The sequence below is a fragment of the Athene noctua genome, chromosome 13 (genome assembly GCF_965140245.1).
Source record: "Athene noctua chromosome 13, bAthNoc1.hap1.1, whole genome shotgun sequence".
Classification (NCBI taxonomy): domain Eukaryota; kingdom Metazoa; phylum Chordata; class Aves; order Strigiformes; family Strigidae; genus Athene; species Athene noctua.
Genome location: NC_134049.1, coordinates 9,876,089 through 9,901,230, shown reverse-complemented (window position 1 = coordinate 9,901,230; position 25,142 = coordinate 9,876,089). Strand labels below are relative to the sequence as shown.

The 25,142-nt window shown below is 37.9% G+C and overlaps 1 protein-coding gene across 4 annotated transcripts in view; it reads right to left on the bottom strand.

The window, feature by feature from the left end:
- MCTP2 (multiple C2 and transmembrane domain containing 2) overlaps nucleotides 1-25,142 on the bottom strand; it is a 105,440-nt gene that overhangs the window by 15,282 nt on the left and 65,016 nt on the right. The window contains exons 17-18 of one of the 4 annotated variants that reach the window (XM_074916673.1): nucleotides 8,572-8,694; nucleotides 5,448-5,489 (exon numbers count right to left, since the gene is read on the bottom strand). The exons of 1 other annotated variant lie outside the window; for it this stretch is intronic. In XM_074916673.1, the coding sequence (XP_074772774.1) occupies nucleotides 5,448-5,489; nucleotides 8,572-8,694 (165 nt within the window). The remainder of the gene's footprint in view (nucleotides 1-5,447; nucleotides 5,490-8,571; nucleotides 8,695-25,142) is intronic. 2 more of the 4 variants (XM_074916674.1, XM_074916676.1) reach the window with 2 other exon arrangements.

The window sequence follows — 25,142 nt, the reverse complement described above, 5'->3', positions numbered from 1 at the left end:
TTTATTAACACCATGCTGCAAATGTGCCTGCCTGGATGTGGAAATTTAGCGAATCTGAGCGTACTTGAAATAATTACCAAATAGAGGAAATGCAACACATACAGGTCAATTTATGCTCTCAGTTAAAAAGGTGTGAAATCTGGAATAATTCCACCAGAGCCAATAGAATCACTTCAGACTGATATGAAGGAGAGCTCCATCGGCCTTAAAAGGACAGATTTTAAAGGCAATGGCACATCATCCTACAGCTACGGCTGGGGGAACACTGGCTAAAAGGCAGAAAATGACCACTTCACATCTTGTTCAGCAATGCTTACAGTTTCTTTGCTTACATTAGACGAATTTAATCTGTGCACAGAGGACCAAGAAAAGTCTCCTAAGCCCAACACAAGAAAACGCTTATGTGGAGAGGCTTAGGTCATAACTGTTGCTTCCTCTCTGCGCAGGCACAAAATGCGGGGGATTTAAGAGGCATTTGCTGTACTCGTTTGCATTTTCATAGACATGTAAAGTAACCCAAAATCTGGAGGTATTGCTACAAGTTTTAAAGCAATACCAGTAGTCACAACAGAATAAAACACCATTTAGGTGAGAAAAGTGTGTAAGAAGAAACAGGAAAGAAGCCTGAATGGAGACAAATGTCATCAGTTATCTCTGATTTAGAAAAGGGAAGGGGAAAGAAAGCAACTTTGGTCACAAGAAGTGCTTTTTCCTGGAAATACACAAGACCTACAAACAGTTACATGGTGATTAGACTTAAACTACTGGATCATCATCTATAATCTAGGTAATGATCTTTAGCAATTTGGGGTGCAGGAGAAAGAGGGACTTATTCATTCATTTGACCAATTCAAAATAATTTTTAACAACATTTTAAATAGTTGGAATTTTCAAGGGACAAGAACTCCCTAAGGTTTACATGCTCGATCCAGTGACCTGCCTAGTGCTGCTTAATATTTCTCCAGCGATTTAGAGAATTTACAATGTTGGCTTACCTACCTCCGGGGTAAGAGAATTTTAGACTGCCAGTGTTTCTATGCAAGGAGAGCCATACCACAGTATCTAAAAGTCCTCTGCAAGTCTCTCCTTTCAACTGCCCTCTCCCATCACTCCTAAACCTATAAACTTATGATGCTGATACAAGGATTGTGCCAATTTAGGGTACGTCTACAGATAAGAGCAGTCCTAAACAATGCTGCAGTGTAAATAAGAAATAACAACAGACCATTTGTCTTCCAGTTTCTTGTACACAGGAGGCTCCCAAGCAAAGAGCAACCACACAACCAGGGCAACCCCTGCACTCTGTCTTAACCAGAAGTTGATTAGGTTAATAAAAAGCTTGGAGAAAACTTACAGAAGCTACAATTGTGTCTTAAGTGATACTTGGAAACTTGTATTACACTTTAGTCAAGACCAGATGATTATGTGTGCTTAGAAGTGTCTCATCCTCCAGCTTTGGACTGAGCATAGCTCAGCCAAGTAGCAGAATTTGTCCCTTAGACCTCTCCATCACTAACATATTCACGGTCTGTGCGCAGACTTATTAGGAAGCAGTGAGACAGAAGTCACAATGAGCCAACTGAAGAAAGAACAGCAATTTAAGGGAGTCCATGCCTACACAAACACACACCTCATGAGATTTTTTAGGACATGATCTTGCCCGTAATTTTGTGGAGAAGGTGGGTGCTCCTTGCTAGTCTGAACATACCCTGTGTATCATGGGGTATTTTCAAGTGTTTACCATCATTTCTCTTCAGCTATCTTAATGGGAGATGTTGAAATATTATATTGCAGTTGTTGTACTGAAGAGAAAAACTAACGAAATTATTTATACTTCCAGGGAAGAAAACAATGAGATGATATTGTCTTGAATGACCTTTCCTAAGTATGGGGATATAGCATCTTACACAATAGACTCTTGGTTCATGTTTCAATTACTGACCTTTACTGTGGAGAAAATTAATGCAATTTTCATCGTAATCCACCCGTACAAATAAGATCCATACGGAAGGTTTCCACATGCTGAATCTAACTCAAATGGAAAATGTCAGCTGTTTGCTACTGGATGAATTTGACTTTAATTTGTTCAACTGAAGTCTTTTTGAATTGTGTTCATAAAACTTTGTATATTTTTGGTACCTATTTTTGACAGAGAATTTCCTACATTAGAAACATTGGATTTTTCTTCTTGGGGGATTTTTTTTCCGCTTTTCTTTTTTCCAATACATGAGATACTAAACACTTTTTGGAAGTTGCCAAATAACTTGGCTTAAAGCCACAGTGTCATCTGATCCTTCCCTGTTACATCCCACTAGCCTAACAGGGCTACATTGGCTCACCACCGGATAGAAACCTTCCAAGAAAAAAAAACAAAACCAGGATTTTCTTTTGAATCAGTTACCAGACCTGGAAATAGGAGTAATTTAAGTTTTGTCTGTTTTGGAGGAGATGCAAACTTTTATCCAGACCACTTAAGATCATGAGAAGACGCCAAGACTCTTTCCAGTCGGGTGCTATGATACACTCATTCAACAGGGCAACTGTCTGCTCTTGAAGCTCTACAGTCATTGCCAAAAAAAATTTTTAAAAAAGAATAAAATAAACAGAAGTAGTCAACAATCAGACAACTTACATTGAGATGCATGTAACTTGTCTATACCTTTCTACTGACAGGCAAAAGATGTTTCAGTGATGTAATTTTAAAACAATCCTTATTCAGACAGCCTGACAGACCCCAGAACTCCATGTCCAAGATGGCGCAAATCTGAGAAGGCATTCATCCACCAAACAGCTTGTGCCAAAGGGACAGAGCTCTCTTATCTTTTACAGCCCTCATGCTGGTATTTTCAGAGGGGAGAGGGGGAAAGAAAAGGGGAGTTGGCAATTAAGCCCTGTCATTTAAGACATATAGTTTAGGTGGAGGGAGTTAATCTGCTCTTGGGTTTTTGAACTAAGTGTCAGTGTATTTATAATTTGTAAACAGTTCATCTCTTCAAGGGTGCGTTACAATTCCCAGAAGCACGGTCTGTTATGTCTAACATGCAGCAGAATCCAGAAAGGCTATGTGTGTGAGTATTTTGATACAGCACGATGATAGGAAACAGAAACAGTGACCTCGTATACCACAACCCAACTAGCAGATTTCAACTTTAGGAGTTCTTGTATTAGGGAGGGAAAAAAAAATACACAGACTTCTTTTTAAAGTATAGTTGTCTGTTTAAATGTTGACATTGCCATGAGATAACGTCATAAAATTACATTTTTCTGACACTCCCTAGAGAGCACTGGCCACCCTCAGACTTGGAAAAGTCACTTAGAATAACCTAATGTACTTAAAGATGCAAGTCATCAGAGTACAAGCATAGTCCATCACTGATGCAAAGGGGATATACCCAGGCCAGAATGAAGACATTAAGGCAGTGCTGCACAGCACTTGCTGTGGGATAAGCAGTGGCTAGCAATTCTCTCTCCTGATAGTTCTGTGTCAGAATTCCATAGACTCATAACACTAGTATATCAATTAATACAAGCTACGAATTATTATTGCTGTAATGTTGGGATATATAGGGTTATCTCGAGGAGGAAGCCTGCCGGAGGTGTCTACTGTGAGTAGCTTCAGCCAGTGTTACCAGGTCTCCATTTCAAAGAGTCACTGTACACGTGTGAAATGGCGATAGAGACAACACTGACTACAAAATGGTAGGGCCAATTCATCAGCAGCTCGACACTGACTCTCAGGAGTTTTCCCAAATCTGCATACTTAGTTAAAAGAAACCAAGAAAGAGAATGACAGTGAAGTTGTGTAGCAGGGGTGGGGGGTGGTGGTGCTGGCAAAAATGCAAAGTGATTAGATCCATATTTAAGTGACCCAGCTGCATTTATACAGAGTCACTGGAGTTAAATCTAGGGTAAATGTAACCTAGAACATTCTGGCTTTGAAGTAATGAATCTGTTGCACAGCACTGGAAACTGAGGATTAAATATCTATTTAACACAATTTTACTTTTTGTTTTCTCCACCTCAGCACTTGCAAATGAAGAAAAGGAATATTAAAGAGGAAAGTAAATGGGATTTGTTCCAGCAAATAAGTTACAGCTTTAGGCATCACACAAATAAGATATAGGGTCAATATTTACAGGTGTCTAGCTTTGGATGCCCACAAAACAGAAATTATTGACTTTTAGATATACGCAGCATCCCTTTGAAAAAGATGTAACTTCCATTTAGCAACTTCTGATGAGTTCCAGATATTGGTCCATTTAGTTGACTAATTTTACAATGCAAAGAGTGAATTATAAAGGAGAACATTTAAACAATTATTGCGTGTTGCAAGAAACCTGTAATTCAACTAGATTGCCTAAAGTTCATTTTATAACTTTGATGGATTTCTGGTTGCTCATTAAAATATAACCACCCCAGAGGAGCTGGTTAAATTTAAATAATTGTTTTCATCAATTAGTCTGCTGAGCTTCAATTCTAGTGTCTGTGACTGAGAAAAGTTAAGGTGCACTTGCTTACTATGGTATTGATTTACTTTTCAATGATCAACAATTTCACTGTAACACTCTTAACACAGAATATTCAAGAAGAGTCTTATTAACTTAGTATGCAATTTGAAAGTTTCACATTGCCTTGTGAACATTTTCTTCCTAACAGCTAATGTTCCTTTGCATGCTGTTGCTCGTTAAATAATTCCTCACCTTTTAGCTTTAAAGTATTTATAGATTATCAGATCCTCCTTCACTTACTTATGTTTTTTCAAGCTGTATACATTAAGTTCTCTTAATCTTTCTTCATATGTCATGCCCCCTAATCCTTTTATCATTTGTCACTGTGGTTTGATAAACTTGAAAAAAAAAAATCCAATGAATTTTTCACAGTGAGAAGAATGAGTAAGTATGCTCCAATAAAATAAAAACCAGGCCTTGCCAACTCCAATTCTTTCTACATTTCAGCTGATGAACTAAAACTGGTTTTTCCCAGGCTCTGAAAGAAATGTTGAGAAAATTCTAACGAGTCCTCCACCTATCATACCAATTCTGGCCTACAGAAATGGAAATGCCAAATCATTTGGGGAAAGCCATTAGTACAGAATGTCATCCACCACTCGAAATGGAAATGATAAGGGATTTTACATACTCATGCATCTATTTGCACCTCGTCCACCCATACACACACCTATAAGTGCACGTAGGTGAACAAGTGCCTGTCATGATTTCAAGCACAAACTGGGGACTGCTCAGATTCAATTAATGTTCAGAAGTCAGTGGAACGTTACACAAACCAATCTTTTCATATTTTTGATTTTGCCAATCAGCAAACTGGTAACAATTGTTTTCCCAGTTAATACAGATAATAAATGAAGATCTCATGGAGATAGGATGGTGGGTTTCTGCTCTCCCACGTTCCTTCTGATTCTTGCTAACACAGTTGTGAGATATGTTTACCTTATCATCTTCATCCTCATCTTCATCCAAGCCCATAAACTCCTGCAAAAGCAGATGTCCATATTACAAAACACTACACTTATTTTTCAGTGACAGGCAATGTTCAGAAAAGCTTATGATACTCCCACAACATTTCATTACACAGTTTTCTCCCACTTCTATTGCAAGTCATCAAAAAACCTCACCACTTTCACCTTTCAGACATAATGTTTTGTATTCAAGGACTTATTTTTTTTTTGTGATATCCTGAACAAAGCATGCAATACCCTATACAAATTTTAAGTCTAAATAAAGCATTAGTGACTGTGTCCAGCAGTTTGAAGGCAACAGGCTTTCAAATTCATTGCCAACTTTTACTGTCTGTAAACAGCTTTGTTCTTCGTCTGACAAATGAACCAGCCGGTATGTCAAGGCTGAGGACTCTAAACTCAACTTATTCCATCCTCACTGCTACAATGACTGCTCCCTCCTTTTAGAGCCATTACTGAAACATCAGACTTGAGAAAATACGTTAGTATGAACATAATCAATCTCACAAATCACAGTCAGATTTCTATGCAGCATTATTTCCTCTCTTTAACTTCCATGCTGACAGGTAGGGGAAGACACAAAAGACTTGGTTAAAGCTTAAAATTAGGAGCACTTGGCTTTCAGTTCAGGTATTTAATAAGGCAAGCCTTTAACAGAGTCCTCCAAGTTTTTCTTGGTTATTTAAAAGGTACATTTGAATCAGTGTACTACAACTTTAAATACAGGAAACATGCAAAGAATGTGAAGAATCACAACAAAAAGATGGTTTGGATTTGGGGTTTTTTGAGGGGTTGAGTGTTTTTGGTTTGGGTTTTTTTTCTTTTCTACAGAAAAGCAGTTGCATCTAGTATGCAGAAAGTACTGAGAGCTCAGATACCCAGATTTACTCCTTGGCTCTCCAGAATACCCTGAGCAGCCGAACTAACCCTGATCATAGAATCACAGAATACCAGGTTGGAAAGGATCTCGAGGATCATCTGGTTCAACCTTTCTTGGCAAAATCACGGTCTAGACAGGATAGGCCAGCACCCTATCCAGTTGAATCTTAAAGGTGTCCAATGTTGGGGAATACACCACTTCCCTGGGGAGATCATTCCAGTGGCTGATTGTTCTCATTGTGAAGAATCTTCCACTTGTGTCCACCTAGAATCTCCCCAGGAGTAACTGGTACCCACTACCCCCTCTGTCTTTTCCATGTGACTCCTTGTAAAAAGGTAGTCTCCATCATCTTTGTAGCCACCCTTTAAAAACTGGAACATGGTGACAAGGTCTCCCCTAAGTCTTCTCTTCTCAAGGCTGATCATGTTTTACATTTCTATAGAAGCCCCTCATCTGTAAATCATAAGCCATTTTACCAATATTCTTGAATTTAGCCTCCTGGCAACTGGATCATGTGTACAAGGTTAATACTGTTATTCCCATTTTATAACACAGAAATCAGAGAGAATTCGAGCTTCACTTTTGCCAAGATTGTTGCTCACATTCCTCTACATACGCGAAACGTGCATGTTGTCACACAAAAGCCAAAGGTAGTGCACATGCAGCCAAGGTCTGAGGAAGTGAAAAATAAATAAGTGACTGTGTAAAAAGCATTGGTATTTTGAAGAAAACCTTTTCTCATCTGCAGGACAGATGTGACTAGGGGTAGCACCTGATTGTCTTCTTTTTGACCTACAGATGGTTAGAATCATAGACACACATAAAAAAGAAATCAGGCAATATTAAAGGCACTTTGACTACTTGTTCCATATGATCCCAATCCTGCAAAGCACTTAGGCAGATGTGTAAGTCTGCTTATGCAAAATGCACCCCTGAATTTCATGGCATTGCATTGCTTGCAGGATGTGTGACAGGAAAAGGGCCAATTTTCTGATGAACCTTTCTTCAGTATTAGTACAATTAGCCTGCATTTTCAGATACAGCCTTTTTGTAGTATACACCTAAATGGTGTACTGCTCAATTTTTCTGACATACGTGAGACTCTCCTCACTTGAACATGCAAGAAGCTCTCATTTTCTTGATGAAATAAAGTAGTCACTGAAGACACACAATATCTTTCTATGTTTTCTGGACTTGGCTGAATTGGAGAAAGGCATTTCTTTTACCATTTGTTTTCAAATCAAGCCTATGTCCAGATCTGGATAATGCAACTTTCCCTATTTTCTAACAATCTTTCCACTTAGGAATGGACGAAAACTAAACTAGGAGCAGCTTTTCTCACTAAAAATAATAAACCAGCTATTTGACCTTTCTAATTCTAGAATGTTATTTCTTCGTATAAAATCCACTTGAGTTGTTTGAGCAAAGGTATTCTTCATGAGTACAAATGTCAAACACCTTTATCAAAAGTTAGAAGGAAGCTATAATTTGGCCTGTATTTCATTACTGTACTTAGTGGACATTTAAAAACAGATTATGGACATCTATGAATTTACTCTCATTTTAAACTCTAATTACCATTGTTATGTAAGTAAAGACAGTGGTCAACATCAAACAGCATTTCATATCGCAACAGTAGCACTTTGCCACACATGTTGTAACTATTTTTGTATCAAAACCTTTTTTTTTCCCCACATCAAGTTAAAAAACGAAAGGCTAAATTTCTGGGAAAAAAAGCATTTGTCATTTAAAAGCGGGGGATGGGAAGGAGAAATAAGGGCTTCTTAAAGTCTCAGATCACAGGTCAAGGTTTAAAAACAACTAACTTCTCTTTCACTTTCTATTGATTTTCCTCATCTGTGAATCATGAAGCATCAGTGTGATGCAAAGTGTAAGAGCAGTAGGAGCATGGGTTTTAGGAACTTGTTGCTTTGTAAGTCTTTCTTAATTCAACTTAGTTAAAAACATTTGTAGTTATTTAGAAAGTGAAATCCTCCTCCTACACACTCTTGTCGTCTTCTCCTACTACTCTGAATGGTTTAATGCTTGAATTTAATCATGAAAATTGAGAGGGTTGAAGTTTCTTTTCAGTAACTTCAAAATGAAAATGCTGTTTAGCTACACAACTAGTTTAATACCATTAAAATGCATGACATTTTGCTCAAGGGCAAATCCAAGCTGGGGCTGTCAGAAATGTTACTGCCACTTTACTTGCCTGGGCATCTTGGGTGTTGCTGACCTTCCCAGTTGTAACGAGGGAGAAGTTGTATGCAAAGAGCACCAGTAGAGCCAGGGGCACCATGTACAGTTCCACACTCCAGACGGTGACCACAAATACCTGAGAGAAATAAAGCAGCAGAAGGGAATACATACAACTGTTTAAAGAGACAGATATGTAAGAAGATCTTTCAGTCATCATCCCTATGTACATTAATCCTTGAATCTCTGTTAACCTCATTCATATTATTATTTTGGCAAAGAAAAACTGCTCGCAAAGTGTGCTTTCTATTTTGTTTGAATCCATTAGGCTGCCATTTGTTAGCTTCTCCAACCCTCTTTCTGGTGAAGTACAAGGCCACAAATATGAGGTTAGTCCAAAGGATTTATTCACTCTTTCCTGGGACCCCCTCAAGCCTGAAAGCCTTTTGTCCTTAGTGCTAGTGTATAACTGACCTACTTTCACAGGTAAACCGGCTCCACTTCATCAAACCCTAATTGCCAGGGGGTCCTTCACAGACTACAGGAGCCTTTCTTTCTCTTGTGCAACAGGAGCCATTGACCTCCCTCGTCACTCCACAGGGGAAGATCAGCAAATACTTCTTTACCATTAATCCACCTACGTTCTTGGCATAGCAACACAGAGAAAGGACCATCACCTTCCAGAAGGCAAGGCTCTAGGGCTGCATGTGATGTGTTATTTTGGAAAGGGAGCCTAGTCTCCATTCTCACACCCTTGCCATTTTTCAGCACAGCATATTCCCATTTCGCTGCCTGCTTGGAGTGTCTCTGCCCAGAAGCAGTATGAATTTGTGCATTTGGAGTGGTATCTGACAAAATCCACTAATAGCAAAACCAGAAGCCAGATTTTGAAGTTCTGTTCTGCAAATTGGATCAGCAAAACACGTAACTAACATGATGGGGATTTAAAAAGCACTTTGGATTTAAAAAAAAAAAAAACAAACCAAAAAACAAAAAACAAGCCAAACTGCAATCCTATCTTACAAGTACCAACGATACCCAAACGGATTGCAAACTTGGAGTGGTTGGCAATGCAAAGTTAATAAACTAAATCCAGAACAGCCATAAAACGCATGTTGTGATCCCATTTCCTTTTCTGCTCATACAATGTGTTTCCAGAAGAACTGCCTAATGCTCGTAGTAACTTGAAGCTGTTCTAAACAATCTCCTTTAAAGACAAGGCACAAACACATTTATCTGATTTTTCTTTCCCCAAGGGAACATGGAATGATCAGAAAAAAAACCCTTGTTTTTAGAATACTACAAGTAGGTGAAAATTAGTCGGATCCAGTTAACGTATCTCAAACTGCAATGAAGGGAAAAAATATGGGTGATCACGAGAAAGCTCAGTCTCTACCTCCCTTCATCCTTGGCCCATCAGCCACTACATATAAAGGCAATGCTGGCACTTGCAGAATAGGATATTTATGGCAATGTATTTTGTGCTACGGACCTGAAAGTCTAACCACACTGTACCAAAGCAGCACTTCCCACTGCCTTCAGCAGGGTGAGAATTTATACCCCTACAAAACAGCAGTTGTTGTAACTTTTAAACAAAAAGATTTGTCTTACATCAGACAAACGGCCAGTTAATATCTACCAGGGGCCAAACATAAACCAAGAAACAACTGTAGCTGTAACCCTGCCCAAACAGCAGTTACATTTTCTATAGTGAACCTGATTTTATGTTAGCTGTTGCTATGCAAGGAATTAAGACTGTCATCCTGTTCTTGGCATTTGTAGGCCAGTAAAACAATCTTTGAGATATATTAATTTATAAAATGGGCTGACATCCAGACAATATATCCCTATACTATTGATTTGCAGCATAAGAACGTAGAAGAGGATTCGGTTTTGATTTTTTCTCTTTGATCCTGGTTTTCAGTATACTAAAAAATTAGAAGTGATAATGATTCCAACAGCCACATTTCATCTGTGAGCAAGGCAGCAGAAATACATGAATCCTGGCCAAAAAGGCACAGTACTTGATCTGTCTTACAGGAGTCTTGCATGGCTTTAGTTAATAAAGACTTCAAAAACTGATATTCCAAGCTAAAAATATCTTCCATAAATGAGAAGTTCTAACCTGAACAAGTTCCTCTGAAGCTATTCCAGCTCCCTTGGATGAATCTCTATTTGCTTTGTAAGACAAAGTGAAGGTGATACCAGCTCCTGTCCTATCCCAAAATGTCACTCTAAAGAATGAGGACTTGTTACTGTACATAACTATACAGATACCTATCTCAGGTATGTATAGACAGATAAAAACAGACACACATGCATATAAATATTTATCTGATCCTTATGTAAACACCTTCAAGGAAATTCATATTGACAGGTATTAATTCAAAATATTTGCTTCAGCAGGTTGCATCTACATCATCTCCCCAAGGTATTAGCAAACTCAGTCTTCTCCTAATGCAGCAAAAAGACTCCACTGGCAGTCAGCTAGGCAAAGTCCTACAGGAGTCAATGAAGCTTTTGAGGAACCTCTCTTCATTCATTCAATTACAGGACTTGAACCAATTTTAGTGCATCTGTCACCATCCTATATGAACATCACTCTGTTCAGTTGCAAGTATAATACAACCTTGCAATCACAGGTCATTTAAGCAAGATACAAAATCAAGACCTTGGTGATTTCCGATCCAACAGTACATTTTGTGTATTATTAAGTTTCAGACCTTAAATAAAACTTAAAACTTAATTACAAAATCTCGCTATAGTCTCAATTGATAGCTGAGGCATACTGTCGCTTCCTTTCTAATGCTGACTGGTTAATCAGTTGCTGAGTTATAACTCAGACAACGATGCTTTGATAGAGTTCCCACATCTCCTTCAGAAGAGTTGCGTTACTGCTACTGCTGCAGTAAAAGGAACTTTCATTACTGTGACACAACACAGACACAAGACAAATTGATTTAGCTATTCAGAAATTATTTAGCCTCGGAGGTATGGGAAATGATTGCTGTGAACATACAGTACATAATAAAAGTTCAGAGGGTGTTTATAAAGCGAACAGAAATATTTCTGCATTCTAACAGCCTTTTGAATAGTTCTGCAGCATCAGTTTTCAAAGCAGTTCCCAAACAGGCCCATGTCCTATTTTATCAACTCTTATGCAGCAACCTGACACTGACTGACTACAGCATCAGCAGCCCCGTGATATAGACAGCCACTCCTCAAATTACAAGGTTCTCAATCATGCATGTTTTTATTTTCTCCCCAGTGATATCTTATGCCTGGGAGAAGCTCTTGCATTATCCTCCCTAAATTATTTTCTTAGCAAAACTTTTTGCAAAAACTCAACAACGGTTCAGCTGCTGATGTATATAATGGCTATTACAAGGAACAATATCTCCTTGATTTCTTGTAATACCTGGTCTGTCTTTTGCCTAATACATAGACTGGTAAGGGAAGTCATCAACAGGTTCAGATCACTTGCTCAATACCACAGAAGTCAGGGACAGAAACCAAGCCCCTATTACAAATGATCCGATTTTTAACAAACAATACTTTTTTCAGTGTTTCACATCATCATTAGAACAAGTTCTGTAAGACATAATCCATTACATCATTGATACCTTTTCTGCTGGGCTTCATACTGTGCATGAGGAAAGTTAAAAGGACAGTAGTCAATTTTAAAATAGAAGTCAAACAAGTGGAAACTAGCTTTCTGTGTTACTTCTTTTCATGCAATTTGAGAATATAAAAGCCTATTACAGAACTGAGCAATTTAATTCACAGCATTATAAAACAATGATCAAAATAGAAACAGAAATGGGATAGACCTATCTGGAGGGGAAAAAAGAAAAAAAAAAAAAGGCGCTCGTGAAACTAGTATTTAGACTAGAGTTCTACCTAGAAGAGAACAGCAATATCACAGCCTTGGAGAAAGCACCACTTGATTTCAGCTGATTAATGTGTTGCTATTTCAAAGGACCTAATAACTACAAGTTAAAGCTCTGGAGGTTTGGAAGCCGTTTCATCTGAAAATCATTGAAGAGGGGTCCAACTGTTCCTGTCAAGAAGCATGGAGTTTGAACAACCATGAGAGTGGCCCTTTTGACAGCAGTACAAAAGATGAGAGAAGGCAGTCTCAACTGAAAGTAAAAACAAACCCTTAGAAACACGTTTCAAATCTGGTTTTTCTGCCCCTCTGGTTCCAATTTAGGATCTGACTATTAAGAACAGATTTTAGACGAGTGTCTACTAAAGTATGCCCATAAAACATTTGTCACCAGCAAACCCACAGCCATGGGATAGAACAGTTTTAAGATGTTTAGAAACCTAACAGTAGATAGGTTTTTCTGTGTAATTCTTCTACATAGTAATTACGGGGTTTTGTAACTCTAAAAACAGACTCTTTTTGACTTGGTAAGTGTTTGTGAAGAAGTAAAAGATGCTGTGTTGTGTGACAGAATAATTCTTGGAAAACAACAGCGATGGGAGAAGGAGAGGGATACATTCCATCAGATGGAAAAAATAAAAGTGAAAGGAGATTAAATGCATGCAAGGAACCTATGGTAAAAGGTTATTTTCTCAGCCAGTGTAGGCTCCAATGCTAATGAAATGCCTCATCAGCAGAGCTGTGAAAAATATTATTCGAAACTCCAAGTTTCAAAACCCCACACAATTTAACTGAACTCTAAACTACTAACAGCTTCATCAAAAGTTTCCTTGCAACTTATAAACACGATCTGTGCAATTATTGAAGCCAGGAGAAAAACTTGAGCTGATACTGCTGTGAATGTCCAAGTTATGTTTGGAACTAAAACACTGATTTTGAATTGAGGCACAAAGATGTGCCCCCCTTTATTTACAGGGGAGAGGAATTACATATTTTTAACTTATCTATGGGTTATGTAGACTCAAGCTGTCGTATGCACAAATGGACTCTATAAAAACGGAGACATTTCTGCAGCTAAATATTCAAGGACAAATACTCTAGCATGTTTTTTAAGCTTTCAGTCCCTCTGCCCCAAACAAAATACAGGATATTAGCCAATAACACAAGATACTGGCTCCCCAAAAGGGCACTCAAATCCCTTGGAGGCAATAAGCCTGTCAACAACAAATTATTTCTGACAGATACTTATTCCTGCCCTTAGAAAGGGAGAGTAAGAGAGTACAGGAGAGAACGAACACACTCACAGAGAACATTACAACTGCATGTGTGTATAGATATCAGGATATATAGAGGTATCTTTTCTAGATACAGGCAATAAGGATGCATGAACACAGTAATCCTGAGCCCACATAACAAAAATCAGGGTACACAGTGTGGGCTCAGGCTGATATGAGTGCAGTAACGAGGCTTGTGCTCTTGGGCTGCCTTGTCCATTGGACTAATGAGAATATTAAAAAAAAGAAGCCTATAAGAATTATGGAAAGTAGTCTGATACATCCCCACCACAGGGCACGGCAAGTAACAGTTGAAGCAGCCACACAGCATGCATTTCCCACTAAAGTCCTTCTCCCAAAGATCATGTCTTTTTGCTTCTTTAAGAAGAGATCCTCTGCCAAAGATGCATTCCAGAATCACTCTTGCTAATACTCTCCTTCCTCATTCGTTTGATGCTCTCTCACTGTGCCACAGCCAGCTGAGAGCGCTCCTATGACACTTCATAGCCAACAACCTGGAGCTCAAGGAGGGGTCAGTTATGAGCAGAGTTGCTCCCTCATTGCGATGCAGCAGGAAGAGAAATTATACTTAAATAAACCAGCACTGTCAGAAGAAACCTATTTACTTTAGATTCAATTTGCTTTTTTGTGTCCCCAGCAAAAGAACACAAAGCATCTCAATGATGGTATGAAACGTGCATTGTATTGAATGGCGATGACCAAAATCAAAAATGACCTGAAGGAATAGAGGTCTTTAAATATTTATGCCACATTACAAATTATCTCTGCGTTGCTCTACACATCAGCATACAACTTACTAATTTTTTAAGGGTGTACCACAGCCAAAAAGCTTAGCTCTTCTACACAGCCTCTCTACTGCAAGTGCAAACACAATTGGAATCTAAAAACAAAGACAGACACACATTAAAAAAAGCCACCTAAACTCCCCAAAGCCAAACTAAAACATCAAATTGTGCCCCAAAATAACTCTGTCTGTATTACATGCATGACTGCACAGAACTGAGGAGTAGGACTAAAGGATATGTTTGTACAATTTTCCACCATGTAGATCTACCTGATTTTTATTCAGAAGATGCTTGGCCACGTTTGTCCACCTCGGTTGTCTGTGTAGGTTAAATTACACAGCTACAAAGCCATGTCCTGCTGCCATGTGTCCCACCTCTGCTCATCCCAACTGCAGCTTGCTGAGAAAATGGCCCAGGATGAGGTTAAGGGGGTGAAAAAATGCCAAACACCCAATTTGTGTTTGACGATTTACATTATGTGTGAGGATGCAACAAAGAAAAGGAGTGATAGAATAAAGCCTTCAAAGGATAGGAAATGTGGTCATCAGGATCACAATTTTAACATCAGTTCGAACATTCAAAAAGAAAATTTAAAAAATCAATGTCCCCACTCCTACCAAAATAAAACAACCGACAAAAAAATCCCAAAAGAACATACGAAAAATCTCATACTGTTTAAGTCAATATGTGTTAGGGCCTTTTTTATCACTGTCTGGTTTAGACTCTTCAGGGGGATCTCATTTTCTTTGCTGCTGCTAGGAAGTAGAAACTCATTTGTGTTTTAAATGAAAGCTGTGATTCATGTGCAATCATAGGACTCTAAGAAATGGTGCTTTAAGAAAAAGCATGTTATTCTGCAAAAGTCGCAGTGAAATCAGAAGAGTTGACAATATTACAATCTGTTCTCCACCATCCTCTTGGGGCACTGCTGTTGGTAACTTCATCAGGGAAGGCTGGGATGCTTCGCTTAAGACTGCAAACACAAAATGTCTGCACTCTGATCCTGAATTACTTGTGTCATTAACATGTTCAATGGATTGATTCTTTATTCATAACAATTTCTTGGCTCAGAAACAGATAAACAATAACAAAATAAAATAAAGCTAATTAAAAAGTGAGGATTTTCCTTTATTTTTATTATTTTGGCTACGTTAATGAGATTAGCCAGCCTAGGAAATTAAAACCAAGATCCTTAGAGATCTTTCCTTAATGAGGAGTCAGGGAAGAGCCGCTCGGTTCATTTCGCTGAACTTATCACCTGTTAAGTTTATATGTAAGTTAAGATTTATATATGGCATTCTGGCTATTTGAAGATTCTCTGTCAAATTGGTTAGTGTGGATGATAATTTTCAGCACAAAAGGGTGTGCATCTGGCAGTGCTGTCTTTGTACTTTAAGACACATACATTTAGACCCCCAAAGCCTAAGAGCCCACCACACCTCTAAGGGGGTGCCCCTGTACAGTTTTCTTACGGCTGCTACTTTCTCTTTACTCCTAACCCCAAAAGAGGTTAATCAAAACAAACCCGACTACAACACCACAAGTTTGGGGTTCTATATTTATACATGTACAACAGTTTTAGAGTAAAAGATTTCAAATCCTTTTAGGCTGCAGACACTGAAGAAATAGCTGTTTGCTAGCAAGCTGACTGGTCTAATTTTTCCCTCATGTTTTTATCTAACATATTTTACATTTCCCGTGCCAAGTAAAATACAGTTAAGACCCTCCAGCAATAAAGCTTAAAATTGAAAAAACAGGGAAAAAATATTACAACAGTTTTCTATCTTTTTGGGGTAATCCGCTGGGAGTGGGTCAGGGGAATAAATCTGCATGTTATTTCTAAAGGCTTAACTATCAAAGACAAAGGCAATGGAGGAAGATCCTAAAACAAAGGGGAAGTGGCATGCCAAAAAAAAAAAGTGTTGTTTTATATCATAGCTAAATTAAATAGTCATTTTTATCTCTAATGTTTTGGTTTGTTTATCAGCAAGGTCATAGTTTCGGAATTACTCTCATACAAAGTTATGATCTATTTGCAGGGAAGACAGGCATTATGCAAGTTAAAAGCCTGATCTTATAGTAAATAATTCTTCTAAAAAGTGCCAGAAAAAAATATCTGCACTATTTAAAGGAGGCAAAAATGTAGGTTAATTTTATTTATTCTGGATAAGGTGAACACCTTAAAAGGGTCATGAAAAAATTTATCATTAGCCGAGCTGATAAATGTCCACTTACTTTGGAAACATATTTGTTAACATTGTGAGAAACATTAGCAGTGAGGGTCAGATGATGATGTAATTGTACAGCAAGTGGAAAGAGTATTTGGTGGAAGCGTTCTTTAACTTTGGGCTCTCAATATAGGGTTACAATTGGTAGCAAATTGAAGGCATAAACAATATGTTTAAACTACTTTAATGACTTCCCCCTTCGCGATCATAGTGTATATTAGAGCTGAATGAGTAAAGGAAAATGGGCTCTCTAATAATGCAAGTATGTTTAATTAGACTTAATTCAATGTTCAGTGGCAGGAGAAGCTCACATAAGGTTATTTCCCTGGCAGTCTCTAGCTATGGCACGAAAGAAAAAAAAAACCAAACCAGGTTGCAGTAAACCCACATAAATGAGAAATAGATGCTTGTGAGCATTAATGCTGCAAAACTGTCTAGTACCCTCTTTTCCAAAACCTCCAGTCCTAAAGAAATGTTTCCAGACTGAAACAGAGCAGAAGGAACAAAAAAAAATTAAATTAAAACAATTAAAAATAAATCTAAAAAAAAAAAAAAACAAAACCAAAAAACAGCAAACCCAGATCAGAAAAACAGAAATCTAAAACCACCTATAAAGCACATATAAAGTAGTAAGATCACAGCCTTTTCAGACAAAGAATTTCAGATTATTCTCTTTCCTTCTGCCTTATGTGGGGTTCTCTACTACAGCCCCATGCTGGAGCCCAGGTGTCTGCATCTACCCAAGATCCATTTCCCATAGTCAAGAGGAAAGCAAAATCTGTAATTGAAGCCCAGTTCTCCCCACACCTGACACACACCCGGGACACCAAGAACAGCGAGAGTGATTACACCACACTGAAATAATTTCAGCAGGTTCATAATCTGCAGTGTGACTAAATTGCTGCATTACAGAACAAATGCATGAAGATGACTGGGAGACTCACTGTTAATTACTATTGTAAGCTAGCAACAACAGCCGCGACACAAAAAAAATCCTAAGTATTGACAGCGTACCTATGTAACAGATTTTTCCACTGCAGACCTATAGCATCTTGCTTTCCAAAATACTGAACAAACTAAAAAAAAAAAAAACAAAACCCAAAACAAAAAAAAAAGTCGCAAGACTCTTGCAATTTCAGGCAGCTGTTCAGGTAAAACTAAAGCCAGAAGATTGTTTATTTTAATAAAGCTATTATATGTGCAGCTCCAAATTGGGAATGGCAGGAGACTAGGAGATGCCTAAACCATCACCACCTGTTTGCCCTGAAAATCAATTAAAGTCACACTATCACAGCAATCCCTTCTTAGCTAATAAAAGTTATACAGCTTCAACATGCAACTTTAGGTGCTTTGTGGAAATGTGCCTGAAATCCAAATCCTTAGTCTCACATTACTTCGATACTAAACACAACTCTGAACTAACCACTGTAAAACTTGCCTTTTTGGGGTTAGAGAAGGTGTTAAGGGAAAAGAGATCCCAAATTGCTGTTTTGATGCAGTGGATTGAACTAATATTCAGTAAATTCTAACAATCCAGCCAAGAACATTATATAGAGTTTTAAGTAGGAGAAAACTGAAGTCCTTTATGACACATGCCTGTTCAACATATTCTGCGCTGCAGAACAGATCCAACTTTACAAGTTGAAAGCAAGGGCAGTAGAGACATCCCAAGTGTTTTAGTAATTAAACGAATATGCATAATGAACCATATGCCCAAAGGGCCTGTTCTTCATGTGGGCCAGATTTTTGTTTGAATTTTTAATTTTTATATACAGATGAAACATTTCATGTAATATAGCAACAGTGCAAAGGAACATGCTATGCAGGAAGGGAAGGAGGAACTACCCATGTGAGAACGATCAGAATACACTTGATGAATTCTGCTCCTCAATTTCCGATTCAGAGCCAAGAGGGCTTTTCTTTAAAAAAAAAAAAAAAAAAAAGAAGAAAAAAAAATCCCTTTCTCCTTTGAACAGCTGTATTCGTCATCTGCTCAGAGTCTAGAAAAGAGGCATTAAATATATGTATATTTATATAGGTCATATTTATACATTTATATGTGTGAAATGGATTATATACACCAACACATTTAGATGCTGCAAGACTAGCAAAAACACAGACACTATCTCAAATTAAAAAGCTTCTGATCCACCAGAAAAAATAACTACAGGATGGCTCTCTGTTAGGCAGGACCTGTTGTGTTGTGTGAGCTGCAGGGAAACAGGACACACTCGCATCTGTCTGTGAAACAGGAACGGACATTTTTAAAAAGATGGGTCAGATTTCACTCTCGTTGCAATAACATTACCCTACTGTCAATGTTAGGATACCATGGCCTTGTTGCAGAAATATTAAATCTTCCAAATTCTCTGGGGGTTGAGTGGTGCCTCTCCTTTCTCAGTAACATTCACCATTTCTCCTCCTTCGCTCTTTTTCCAAGCAAAAGAAGCATCCTTTGTAAACATAAGCCATTATAATAGCTGAGTCCTCTAAACCAGCAACAAAACTGTTTGGTGCTTCAAAGTGATTTTCAAATAGCTAGACTGCACAATAACAATCTGGTTCTTTTAAGTGGTTCTGATCCACTAGACAAATTCCTATTTTGCTTCATAACACCAGTGACAGGGGTCAGGTACTTTTCAGTGTGGACATGCTGGTTAAGCAGCAGAAAAACTTTTCCTGCATGAGCTTTACCAGATTTCTGAGACTTTTTTTTTTCTATGATTCAGGCTCTATAACCCAAAGGAAATTAAATCCTTACCACACTTAGTGAAGAGAAGGAAAATTTGGGGGTAAATAGCAAAGAGTGCCCCACAGTAGCTCAGACTTAGCACTGCACTTAGATAAATAAATCAGTACTACATACAAGAGCAGTGGCTGTTCCATGCACTGACTCGGTACCGCAGAGATGTGGTGGGGAAGCACCAGCCATGTTATAAGGGATGCAGACAATAACCTGATCCACTTCAGAATTAAAAGGGTGACTTTTCATCAAACTCAGCGAGTTAAACTTCTCGTGGGACTTTGGGAGTTCCCATCACCAAATCTAAATGGCATGGCATGTAAGAGTGGTCTGGTCTCCGACCCTTAAAGTATTTAAAAGCTGAAATAACGAAGTTGTAAATAATGGCATTCGTTGCTCTCGGTCCTAATTCAGGGTTCATGCTTTTGACATTGCCTGGTTTACGTGATCTAGTGGTCTCCGCGGAAAGACAGATAAACTTCAACGGCTGTCAGAAGACAAAAATTGACAAGGAGCATCACCTTTCCTGACTGTTTAAATCCTTTAAGGAAGTGTTGGAGCAATTAGAGAGGGAGTCTAATCTTTGCAGAGTGCATTAACACTCTCCGACCTCCCAGACAATAGATCAGACCTCAGACACATAATGCTTCCCTAAGGCTTTTTAACCAGAGCATTTGATCTTATAGTCACTCTGTATGCATTACTATAGGTATCAGTGTATAAGACAGTATTCATTGGCAATAAAGGACCACTATTTCTGCTAGTATTCACACAACTTTTAAAACAGAAAGCAGGAAAGCCATTGCAATGCATACTGTCACAGAAGTACTACTTCCCAGGGAAAGAAAAAAAAAATGAAAACAATCCAGAGTAGCTCTGCAAAATGTCTTCATTTTTATTAATCTCATATTTCCTTTCTACTGCCACTGTTTATTTCCCAGCTTTGGAATATTTAAAAAAAAAAAAAAATTAAAAGCATAGATTAGGTTTTTTATTCATAGAAACAGTTATCTGATAATAATTTCAAAATACTTCATTTCTTAACCCCTGTGGAGGGACTTGAGGGAAAGGGAATTAGGAAGACAGGTCTAGTTTATTAAGGAAATTGAAATATATCATTGCAAATAATTTTCCCAAATGTGTACGTGGAAGTATCTGGGGAAGTTTTCTTAACTGCTAGAACAAGTCATCATCTAATTCCTGATGGGCATGTTCGGTTAAAAAAAAAAAAAAAAAAGCTAATATCACTGTATCAGTTATGCATTTTCCATTTAATATTCTAAACATTTTAAAGAAAATTTGCTTAGTGCATTTTTTTAAATGGAATGAGACTTCCTTGCCATGATGTTTTGACAGAGGCCACATCTGAACAGTTCTCATATGGAAAAAATACATAATGGGGTTTTAACACCAGCTAACTGGATTCCCACCCACTGCTAAATAATGGGTGCTGCATTCTCACTGAGCAGTGGTTGGTTTTTTTCCCCCCATGCAACGTATTTGAGGTATAGTGCTAGCTAACAATACTTTATATTAATCTATAAATACTTTGCATTAGCTGAAGGATTTTGTTTTACTTTTCTAGACCTACCCTGCATTACAAATAGTTTTTGCTGCTGTTTATATGGGTATCTCAAATTTGTCAAGCCAAGTGCATCACAAATGACAAAAAGGTCACATATACCTAGTATATTTAAAAACAAACAAGCCTTCAAAGTCAAAGTGTAATGCAGTTATTTCTAATCTGAACAAACAATAGACTACATCTAATGAAGGTTGACAATTGGCTTTGATAGAGCCGTGCAGCTCCTCTGTTCCATTAAAAGATGAAAGCTGAAGGAAAGTACAGAAGACAGCCACTTCCCCAAAAAAGCAAGTAGAGAGTTCTGAACCTGAGCTAGCAGGGCAGATAAAGGCTGTTTTAGTGGAGACTTTTGCTCACATATGACACTCATATCTTGCTGACTTTACATGGGTAACATTAAAGCTGAAACAGATCAGCATAATTAGACTAGTACAAAACACTACATGATTTACGTATTTATTAACACTTCCCAAAATCACAGCACTGCCTTTAAAACAAAAAAAAACAAAACACCTGAAACCGAGCTAAGCTTGACTACAGTGTGGATGTCACAATTAAGAATAACAGATTTTAATTTTCATGAAATGGTGAGGGAAGCAAACTCTATTGATGCTCTCGGTCCCAGGGTAATCCTTTACTGTGGCAGTAGTCAAATGTATTAATAATTAAGAGTACAGATTTTTTAAAAAATCAGATTTCTGGGATTTTGCAGTCATCCCATTGCTCCAGCTTTATTTCCTAATGAATGCTAAAAAAAATTATGGAAGTGACATATCCTGATTTAGGGTATTTTTACTATTACTGCTATCCTTAAACAACCCAAGAACTTCCTGGTTGCTTAAGACTAACATCTAAGTCAAAGCACATTGTAGTTGCTAGTGACGAAAAGTAAAACTAAGAGGGATCAGGCTTTTAAATAATGTATTTGCTCTGTAGCTTCTATACTAATCCCCTTTTATTTCAAATCGTGTAAAGGATCCAACTCTCTCTTATTAAAAAAAAAAAAAAAAAAGGCAAAAAGAGCCCCACAAGAAGTAGAATGGCTTAAGAAAAACCCCTCAAAGGTGCATCTGTCTCCATCATAAAACCAAAATGTTGCTTTACCTTCATATAGGAAATTTCTTCCAGTTGTCAAGATTTCTGCAACTAGTGTTAGATTAGCGCTGAGAGAATGGGTGAATTAAATTAAAAATAAAATAGTTCAGGCAAGAGAAAGAAAACCTGCCAGAAAAATCTGACAAAAGCCTGAATACCAGAGCTGTCTCATTCATGAGGGTCCATCGCCACCTACAGGCTTTTTCTCCTCTGCAGGAAACCTGCTACTCCTATTCACACAGGATTTGCCCCAACATGAGCATGAAGGTTTTTAACTGATGTCAAATAACACAGGTTTGCTGAAGTTAATGGAGTTAGTGATTTAAACCATCTACAGTCATGTCTCTAATCCCTTATTTCAGAAAAGTAAAACTGCCTATATATTTCAAGGAAATGCACTGCTGTAAGATTACATCTGTGTAAAAAAAAAAAAAAAATGATTTGCCTCTTTAAAAATTAAGAAAAAAAAGAAAAAACCCACACAAAATACTGAGAGGGTTGTCCCTCCGATGAGAAGGGAGAGAATAATCAACATTTACAATCCTCCTGTAAAACTAAGTGCTTTAAAGTACTTTCTAAGAGGTGCCAGGTCAAAGTAATGTGAATAATGAGACAAAACCAAGCAGATCCTGACTGAAAGAAAATCAATACACCTGGAGTTCTGGGTGAAAAAGGCACATACTAAGAAAGTAAAGGAATTTTTGCTTTTAATGACAATTTCACTTCCCAATACATACCTTCTTCATAATAGATACCATGGGTTCCCTACCTTTTTTTTTTTATTATTGTTTTGGGCTGAGCTGTATACTTTTTTCCATTCACTATGCATAGGATAAATCCATGCCAGACTTTGGGAATTTTACACAGAGCATTTCCACACACTGGTATTTCCAATAGTGGTGGTAAAGTAGTTTCTCTCTCATGCCCCGGTTTAATGAGTCTCACACAGATGCAGCATTCATTAAACTTAGAATACTCATTTCATCTTTGTTTATTTAATTTCTAATCTGTGGATAAAGTGACCTCTCAGGAAAGACAACAGGCAAATCAGGAAAATAAAGGTGACTGGATCCTGATAGGGAGTATTGTCTCTTTAGGATCAGGTAAGCTAGGAAATGGTTACAAATACATTCCTCTTGTTTTTCAACCTAGGAGTCAATTAATAGGAATTACAAACTACTGCTTTCTCACAAATTTAGAAGATGCTCACAAGGTTTAATCTGAAGTTCCTCTAAAGAATCTAAAACTGCAGAAAGACAGACACCAAAAGAGAAAATCCAGCTTTCAGGCAGTGTCCATTTCAGTCTTTCCCACATTTTTTGTAGCAAATTCCTAATATCAGAGTGTAAATTTGTAAGGTAACAGTAAGAATAATGAGCTAAATTCACCTTTGGCATATGCATGTTTTTCAGTTCCACTGGGCATAAAGGAACCAGTGCTGCCTTCATGGATATTGAATTTGTTTTTTTATAAAACAGTGAAATAATAGTCAAAGACAAAATACATAATTAAATGCTAATCTGTGATTAGTCTCACAGCTAGGAGAACACAGCATATCCGCTAATGTGTGGTTAGAAACAGGAGTTCAGCAATGTTAAATATACAAATAAAACTAGTAAAAGGGAAGAGTACAATTTTACACTGCCAGACAAAGCAAAATAAATACAAGATATGCAAAAATAAATAGAAAATATGCAAAACAGCAGTAGATCAGCAATAATCTCTTACAAAACTTCAGAACTTCAAAAGACACGAGACGTTATATATTAGGGGGAAAAAAAAAAAAAAATGGGCTTCATAAATCCAATAGCTAAAGTACAAAACAATATAGCAAACTCCAGCCAGACCACAAAGAGGGTTCGCTCTTCATAAACATCAGATCAGGCAGCTAAAATTATTACCAAAGCTCTCTTGTAACTGTCACCTGTGGTGGGTATAATTACAGGCTACTGCTGCAAGCACGCCCACGTCATATGGCAATAAAAGGACCTACAGCTTGCCAAGACCAGGCAGACAATGGAGAACATACACCACCTGACGAGAGCCCAAAAAGATCAGCCAGGGAGACTAATAAAAATGACAGCTTCGAAACAAATGACAAAGCTTCAACCACAAAAAAAAGGCGATATCAAATTAGCTGGAAATGCAAGCGCCGAGCAGAGTTCTCCAACAGGTCACAACTCGAGCAGAAAGCCAGTCAGAACTGTTTGCAGATGCATTTAGTTCAGGTTTTAGCTATAAAGAGCCCTTTCTCTCTTTCTTTTTTTTTTTTTATTAGATAAAATGTTTGCACATTTGGGCTTGGCTTTGTGAGCTGTCATTAGATAGCCAAACAGATGAAAACTACATATTTCTAATCCAGTTCTGGAGACAGACAGATAGCTATATAGATACACGTATCTTAACGCAGGCACCTTCTGCAGCTACATCTATCCACTGTAACAAAGCTGAATTTCTTTCTCATTGCCTTAATTCTTTCCTGGATGCCTGCATACATATATTCCTGCTGACCAGCTCTACAGAGACTTATCTTCTAGCAGATCTGGGCTTTTACCTGAATATTTTGACTATAAAGTTTTAACACACAACACCGAGGTATTAAAAGGCTTTACCAGCAAGTAAAAACAACGTAATGCAATTAAAGAGAGAGAGGCAGAGATTTGGGTGTCTCTCATCACCACGTGTAAGGGAATCATTCGGACGTGATGTATCGTTCCTATGTGATGCATGCAAGTTTTGAGTACACAACAGAGAAAGCACTACTATTGCTCAAAAATACGAGTACAGCACAGATTTAATTTAAGAGAAAGCTCCCCAGCCCCAAAAGCAAGGGACTCTCTCTACGGGGTAAGTGCCTTGTTAAGCAGGCCCAGAGGAAATGAGTATTACTTCTCAGATGCAAAATATGGTTTTGTTTTTATTTTGGAACATTTACTGGTAAAATGCAAATCCCCCAAACCCCTGAGC